Here is an 8,212-nt window from a genome sequence, read left to right as displayed (position 1 = left end):
GCGCCGCGGTCGGGTCCGGGACGCGGGTCCTCGGGCCGCAGCACGGGCCGCCGCAGGGGCTGCGCTCGGGCAGGGCGCTCGGGGCAGGAGCCGGCGCGGCCCGCACGTCCCTCCACGCGGACGCGCGGACCCCGCGCCACGAACTGGGACTCGGTCGCCAGACGCCGCGAGCCCCGGCCGGGCTCCGCGCGACGCAGCGACCGCGGAGAAGCGCCTCGCGGCGGCGGCGAGAGGGAAAGAGCCCGCTGGAGGAGCGCGTCGGAGCCCGGCCGAACCAGCAGCCGCGGCCCGGACGTCGCACGTTCCCTCCGCAGCCGCGGGAGCCGGGATCCGGCGGCGCTTCGGGCCGCGGCCGGGCCTCCGAGCCCACGAACGGGCCGCCGCCGCGAGCGCGCGGGAACGACGGGCCGCCGTGGCGAGGCGCTCCAGGGCACCCGGCGCGGCCTCAGGGTCGCCCGGGGCGTCCGCCGCGCGGGGCGTCGGGAGCCGTAGTCCCGCGGCTGCTCGGGGAAGCGGCCGGACCCGCACGGAGCGGTTCCCTCCGGTCGCAAACCGCACACCTGCCCGTCCGGGTGCGGGTCCTTCCAGTCTCGCAGGCGCCTGCGTGACGTCATCACGGGCACCGCCCCCTCGCGGAGGGCTTGAGGTGTCTATGGAAAGTCTGTCCCACAGAAGCTGGCAATAAAAGACGAACCGTCTACGCGGCACAAGGAGTGCACTCCGGTGCCTCGGATCGACCTGGCTCTTCTGTGGCGGGCGCCTCTGCCGTCGCCTCGGCCCGAGCCCCTTCCCATGTTGCTCAGGCGTCTCTGCGGGCAGCCCCAGGCCGCGGCGCGGGGCGGGGCGACCAAGGGCGGGGCGGGGTCCCGGCTGAGCGCTGTCGCGTTCGGGGGCCGCGCCGGGTCGCGTTTCTCTCTAGCGCCCGAGGCGGCTCCGTGCGTAGAGCCTTTCGCCAGCTCCACGGGGACCTCCGTGCACGGATGGACCCGCCCGGGCCCGGCGGGAAGCGGCCTGGCAGGCGGCGGCCCCGGCGGCGTCAGCAGAGGGAGGACGGGGCCGAGGCCGCGGGTCCCTGAGGCGCGCGGGCCCACACGGCCCGGCCTCGGCACCATGATGCCGGGCGAGACCCACTCGGCGGCGCCCGGGACGGCGGCGGACCTCTCGCGGTGTCAGGGCTGCGCCTCCCTGCAGCAGGTGCGGCGCCTTCCGGGCCGCGGGCTCGGAGCAGCGCGGCCGGCCGGCCAGGGCGCGCGGCCGGGGGTCTGGCGGCGCCCGCCCCGCGGCGGAAGCTCCCCTCCTCCCCTGCCCGCTCCCTCGGGCCGCACTGGGGTGGGGGAGCCGCCTCCCTGGTGTATCGCGGCTTGCGGCCCAGGACTCGTGTGCGGGATGCGGGGCGGGCGGCGAGCGAGATCGGGAGGGCCCCTTCCTTCACGTCCCGGTCTCAGGGCTCCCCGGGGCCGCCTTCGCGCGGCGAGTGATGGGCGAAGTGCGAGGGACGCTCCCTCCCGGAGGGGTCAGGTTTTCGACGCTCCGGCCGCCCTGAGGGATCTTTGCCTGGAGGCGCGACGTGCGGGCTGCCCGGGAGGGTCGTGGGTCAGTTAAAGGCTTGCGGCTACTGGACGTCTCCAGCAGCACAATGGCCTGTTCTCTGCGGTGACAGAAGAGGCGTTCCCGGGGTCCGACTCCCGAGCCCTGTGAGGTCGTGGAAATAGTCCGGGCACTTGTTTCCGAGCAGATCCTCTTCGCTGTCCGATACCGAGAGTTTCTTAGCTTCTAGGGTCAGGGCCTCTAATGGCAAAGTAGGACACGCCCTCCCTCCTAGATTGAATGAAATGATCACCCTTTCTTCCTAGTGTTCTAGACACCAGGGTCACAGTGGGGAGCAAAATAGATGATCTGCTCGTGAAAGTAAGACACGTGTCCAAGTACGACCGTAGAGTATTTTAAATATTCCGAAAATAAAGGAGGAATTGGAATGGTGGTCTTGTCTCGTGGCTGGGTTGGTGGGCAGGACGTTTCTGGGGAGGTGAGATGGGGCGATCTGAATGTCGAGCCGCAGAGATGTGGGGGGCACTTGCTCCGTGCAGGGACTAACAGGTGGGAAGGATAGGAGGGGAAGGAGCAGGGTGCCTTTAAGAAGCGGACCAGTGTCTGGTTGACATGAGCTCGGTGCGGAGGGCAGAGTGGCTGTGGTGAGGAGACCAGAAAGGAATGTAGGCTACAGGCTATCGAGATAAGCTGCCTTTTTTTTTTTTTTTTAAGTGCATTATCTGCGTAGTGATCCCAGATGTTTTAAGTGTTGAGAACACGGGAGAGAGGAAGGGGTTGTGCACTGCATTCTGGATGGAAGGGAAACAGTTAAATCATTGTCTGAGTTGAGCAGCACTGTGGAGGCGTGTGTACCTGCATTTTTATTTTCCCCTTAAAACCCCAGGAGCATGAGTGAAGTTCTCTTGGATCTTGAATAAATTGTATTTATTCTTTGTGCCAGTTTCATCCTAAAAGTATTTATAGGTCACATGCTGTGTTGTAGGCAATGTGATTGTAGCAGCAGGAAAAAAGGCAAACATCCTTGATCTCTTGGAGCTTCAAGGAGGGGGAGCAGACAGATTAAGCAAGTTACATGAGAAGATAATATGGGAGAGAAGAATTAAGCAAAGAGGGTGGAAAGGGCAGATGGGCCAGGAAGGGGTACTGGCCGGTGGGATTCATGTGGGAAGTCCTCGAAAAGCCTTTCTGAGAAGGTTATATTTGAGCCAAGGTGGAGAGAGAAGCAGCTCTGGACATACTTGAGGAGGAGAGCGTCCCATACAGTGGGAAGGTCAGCTCTGGAGGCCTGATGCGGGCGTGCTAGATGTGCTTGGGAAGAGGAGGCGGCCACTGTAGCTGGGGCGGAGTGAATGTAGAGCTCTGGCTCTATTCTGGGCTGCTCTAACAAAAGGGCATAGACTGGTGGCTTCTGGGCAATAGGACTTTATTCCTTAGAGTTCTGTTCACTGGCAAGTCCTAGATCAATGAGGCCTGGGCAGATTTGGTGTCTGAGAGGGCCTGATTCCGCTGTTTACTTGCCCTGTCACCTGGTGGATCATCTCATGGGAAAGCCAAGCTTTGTGAGGTCTTTTTTAAAGGGCACTAATTCCATTCATGGGGCCTCTGCTCTTATGACCTGATCACTTCCCAAAGGTGTCCTAGCATACGAATTTGGGGGGGGAGGCAGAAAAACAGGTATAGCAGTCAGGAAGTCCGATGACATCAGTAAAAGAAGGGTGGGATTGTGTGGGCCCTCAGACACCATTGCAGGGATTTGGGCTTTTACTCCGAAAGGCTAGTGAGTTGTTGGAGGTGCCTCTGCAGGAGAACAGCTGGCGTCAGTGATGCTTTTCAGTTGTGGATCTGGTCTTTCTCCAAAAGCCTGATCTGCCCATGGCAGTCCTCTTCTTCGCTAAAGGTGGCACCTGGCGGGAAACTATAGGTGTCTTCCTTGGTTCCTGTCTTTCTCTAACATCCTGACCACCTCCATGACTCACTCCCTCCTCACTGGTTGCTGCCCGTTCCAGTCCTGGAACCAGTGTGCTCTCTGGCCTGGAGGTTCTGGCTCCAGTCTCCTGAGGACGCCTCCTCTTCCACCCTTGCCGCATTCCTCCTGTTCTCAGAGCAGCAGTGGGAGGAATCCCGTTAAATCCTGCAGTCCAGGGTCTGCAGACTTGTTCTGCGAGGGGCAAGATCCTCAAGATGTAGGGCTTGTGGTGTGCCCATTGTTCATAGGTCATCTACCTGCTTGGACAGGGAACAAGCAGAGCAGGCAGCAGTAAACCGGTGGGCCTAGCTGGGCTCCAGGGGAACTGGATTTACAAAAGCAGACCCTGCCTTTTTCAGATCTCTTGAATACTTGCATTTGGGTTTCTGCTTGAACATCTTTTTAGGGGAAGAGGATGATTTGTTACATGTAGAGTCTCAAATGAATCTTAAATTTTGCAAAGGCAGGCTGAAAAAATAGGTTCGTGGAAGATCATCGAAGATCTTGAATGCTAACCACATTTAAGTTTTATACTTATTTTTCCAGGGTTATGGTGTAGAGACAGATTTTGCACATTAGCACATAAGAGCTGTGTTTTGGGTAAAAATAGCAGGTGGTGGAATACAGGTTGGGTCGGAGGAGGTGCAGCTAGCTCGGAATGGTATTTTCCGAGTGCGCACTGCTGGGGACAGTGGCCTGGGTGGGAAGCTTCCCACGAGTGGGACTAGAGAGCGAAAGGGTTTCGGTGTGAGAAACTACCAAGGGGAGATGGATTTCAGATCTGGGGACGAAAGGATCCAGAGATTAAAACCAGAGTGACCGAGAGCTGTTAGAGGGAAGAGAAGTGGAAACCAAGACAAGAGGTGTTGGAAACGTGGGATTGAAGTTCTGGAATGAGGTCAGAGTTGGCATTTTCCGCTGCTTTCACATTTGCCGTTGGTGGGACCTGGGCCCCCAGAGCGTCTGACGGCCCGCTGAGATGGAGCAGAGGCCTGGGTGGGTTGGCGCGGAGTTCCTTGGGAGAAGTTTTAGGGGGAGAGAGTGTGGTAGGAGCACGGGTGAGCACGTTCGGTCCTTTAGAGAGACTGAGAGCCTTTGTGGCACATGATGAGACGAGGTGCCGTCCTCAGGCGTCATTGAGGGGAATGCTGGCTACTGACGGAAGGTGGCCGAGGAGTGGTGAGAAAAGGAAATCGGGAAGCTCGCTCTCAGGAATGAGGGTGGGGAAGATGGAGAGCGGAGCAGGTGTCCGGCACGGTACATCACCTTAGGACAGGCTGCCGGCTTCCCTCCCTGAGAGACACTTGTGTCCGCGAGCCTGGCGGGCGCCCTGCACGGAGGTGGCCGGCTGGGTGGTTTCACATGGGCACTTCGCACCTACCGGAAATGGGCAGGCAGGCTGCGGGTGTCTCCCCGCTGGAGGTGGTCGCGGCCACACTGGGCTGGTTCGGAACCGCAGCAGGAAGCTGTCTCTTGAGTGGAGCCGTCTCGTCTTCTTGCTGGAACTTTCTCCCTGTCGTCTGTGCATCCGTGTTGTCTTCTTGCTGGAACTTTGTCCCTGCGGTCTGGGCATCCGTGTTGACAAATGGGCGCCATGTCTGCGATGGGTGGCTCCGTTCGAAGGCTTGTGGGTTAGCACCTGTCTGGTAGCCTTTGCTCTGTAGCCCCTCAGTTCACCTCCTGTCTGTGGCCGCTGAGTGATGGGGATGGTGGGTCCCTGAGCTCCAGTCCAAGGTCCCTACGTGTTGCTGGACTTGAGCAGTCCCGTCGGAGCAGCGCGGGTCCTTCCTGCAGGGGCCGTGTGCACTTCCACACTTCTGAAGCTGAGTTGCTTTCAGTCCAGCGGCACAGGCTGTTCTGGTGGAGGAGAGCCCCCTCTTCAGGAGCATCCTCCACTGCAGAGATAAACAGTTTAGCGCTTGGGAACCCTGGTGAGAGAGCGCGCGGTTCTACTGCGGAGCTCATACCATTGCAGTAGATTCAGAATAGGTGGTGTTCGGCTGCCCTCGGGGCAGATTTGAGCCTGTTACTTATTTGAACTTGTGTTGGACTCCCAGTGATATTGCCAGTGGTTTGAACTTGATCATCTGGAACCTAAATCATGATTTCTCTTAGATGCACTGACTTGTAAATGATTATATGACAAAGAAGGCTCACAGAATTGTAATTCATTCAGTGAGTAAACATTTCTTGGGCATCTCTGGGTCTAGGATGCCATGCCTTGTTTTGGAATACGGTCATGAACTAGAGGCTTGGGGCTCGAGATCTAGTCAGGGTGACAGATGGTGAGAAAACTACCCCAGAAGGAGTATATGAAATAAGTCCCATGCTGGGGGGCACCCAAGGGAGCCTGCGAGCACCTAGCAGGGACAGAGGAAGGCTCTGGAGGAGGTGAATCTGAATTGAGGTCTGTCTGAAGGATGGTCCTTAGTTGAATAAGAGGAAGAGATGGAAGAAACGTGTTGTGGACAGAGGGGCGCCACGTGCAGAGACCGGGGTGGGAGAAGGTAGTTTGTGCTGGAGGAGGCATGATGTATGCGGTCAGGGCAGCTGAAGACCATGCATGTGAGCCTGGGGCCTGCCTTCCCAGGAGGCGGAGCCTCTCACCTGGTTTGGTGGAAAAGTTCCCAGAATGGAGTTGGTGGTGGGGGAGGAGGGGTTCGCAACCTCCTGCCTTGTTCCAGTCCACTCTGCAGAGGATGCCCCATGAGGGTCCTTGAGCACAGCTCGGGAGATACAGAGATACACTCAGCTCTGATGCAGATCGGTGTAGGCTTTACCTAAGAGCAGTGAATAACAAGTTAACAAGTAGGAGGAGGAAATGTCGGTATCAGAGAGGATTCAAGCTGAACAGGGAGCCGGATCGCCCCCGGCAGAGCAATGAATGGCATTGGTGTGATTTTTAAAAATAATTTCTTTTGAAATAACTAAGAACTTACAAGGAAATCACAGAATAGTACCAAACACTCTGGTATTCTCTTCACCCCATTCACCAGGTGTTCAGATGTCTCCTCCTTGGCGGTGTCATTGATAGGCACACACATGCTTGCTTTGCCCCACACGCCGCAGGGTGTGTTTCCCGCAATCTGAACACCTTCCAACGGGATGAGCCTTCAGTCCTTCAGTCCGGACATGAACGTCGGTGCCGCTCCGTGCCCTCCCCCCGGCCCTGCGGGCATTGCTTGTGGGCCCAGGAATCCCGCCTGCCTTGCTGGTTCCAGGTCTGGTTGGGCATGTGTGTCGTAGAGCACGGTCGCGTCTGTTCAGCCGCCTCCAACAGACTTTCTCTGCCTTTCACGTACCTGAAAGCTTGAAGAGCACATTCTTGTATTCTCCTTGGGGAGGTGTGGAGACACTGGGAGGTCACGCTGTATCAGGTGTTCCCAGACCCACTCCCAGTTTCAGTGTCGTCCTGCTCTCCAAATGGCTGATTATAGTGAGAGCGTACAAAGCTACATCCGCCAGGAGAAAAGGCCATGGGCTGGGACCCTGAGGAAGCCCAGTGAGGGTGAGTGGACTCACTGAAGTTCTCCAGTAGTGCGCTGTGACATGGCGCAGTGTCTCTTGGGCACTGGTCCCATATGCCTACCTAGAACTTACCCAAATTCCAGGCTCCCAGAAGGAAAGCAAGTTTCAGCATAAAGCACATCATGTAGTTAAGCACAGGGAACCTCTCTTAGCATTGGAAGAATGGTGGGAAACCTCTAGAAATCCAAGTTCCCAGACACCACCAAGGGCCCACCTTCCTAGCAGGCCTTTCCAGGGACAGTATCTCAGACCTGCTGTGTTAACTCTGCATGTACACCTTAGTGGTTGAGGGAGTGCTCTGGCCACCTGGTTAGTAGAGGCCAGAGATGCAGCCGAACGTTTACACGGGGCACAGGAGAGCCATCACAAATAAGAATCCTCCGGCCTATGATGTTAGTGTTGAGGTTGACTTTGGCAGTGTGCTTGTCCTGTTACCACCTGTATTTATCAGCTGCGTATCTGCACACTGTGCTGACTCCTTTAGTATTGCCATTTTCCCAAGCGTGCTGGCATCCCCTCTCCCCACCTCTGCCCCATGAAACCTGGCTTGCCCCTTGGCCAAGGTTATCCTGCTGCCCCCTCCTCGCCCTGTGTGCTCAGCCACTGTGTGGATTCCACTTCTCTGAGAAGGGAGGGAACAGAAACATAGCCTGGATTTCTTTTCCCCAAGTGCTAAAATGTTCACAGCGACATTCTGGAGGATATTGTGTGGATAAAATTAAAAGAGTATGCTTTAGAAAAGGAGCAAATGGGGAATGGGAAGTCATAGAACGTGCTGCTCTGGGAATTGTATTAGCTGCATAAAGTGCAGCTTGAGGGACCAAGCCAGAAGCCAGAGAAAGAAGAAAGATAGATGGTGGTTAGGGGAGACGACTGGGAGGAAGCCTGAGCATTGGAGGAGGCGTTCCAGAAGAGCAAGACCACCGGGGGAGAAACAGCAGTCAGGGGAAGCACATCACTTTGAGCTCTCCCGGGGGGGTGCACCCTGCACCTTGCTTCCTCCCAGAGGCTGGGCGGCAGTGGGGTGCAGGGTATCCCCATAAACGGACACAGGCTGCTGAGACCCAGCCTGCTGCACTCTGACGCTTCCGAGATGCTTTAGAAATGGTTGCAGCCCTGGTAAATAGCATTTGGACCAGAATGGAGAAGAACAAGAGACTGTGTTGT

General features: G+C 57.3%; 1 protein-coding gene across 2 annotated transcripts in view; it reads left to right on the top strand.

The window, feature by feature from the left end:
* Positions 1-863: 863 nt before the first annotated feature.
* ICE1 (interactor of little elongation complex ELL subunit 1) overlaps positions 864-8,212 on the top strand; it is a 58,018-nt gene continuing 50,669 nt past the window's right edge. For both annotated transcript variants that reach the window (XM_045089195.1, XM_045089192.1), the window contains exon 1: positions 864-1,194. In XM_045089195.1, coding sequence (XP_044945130.1) covers positions 1,111-1,194 — 84 coding nt within the window. In that variant the 5' untranslated portion in view covers positions 864-1,110. The remainder of the gene's footprint in view (positions 1,195-8,212) is intronic.

Source organism: Mustela putorius, unplaced genomic scaffold, assembly GCF_011764305.1.
Source record: "Mustela putorius furo isolate JIRA1106 unplaced genomic scaffold, ASM1176430v1.1 tig00000107_pilon_pilon_pilon, whole genome shotgun sequence".
Taxonomy (NCBI): domain Eukaryota; kingdom Metazoa; phylum Chordata; class Mammalia; order Carnivora; family Mustelidae; genus Mustela; species Mustela putorius.
This window is presented reverse-complemented; position numbering and strand designations above follow the sequence as displayed.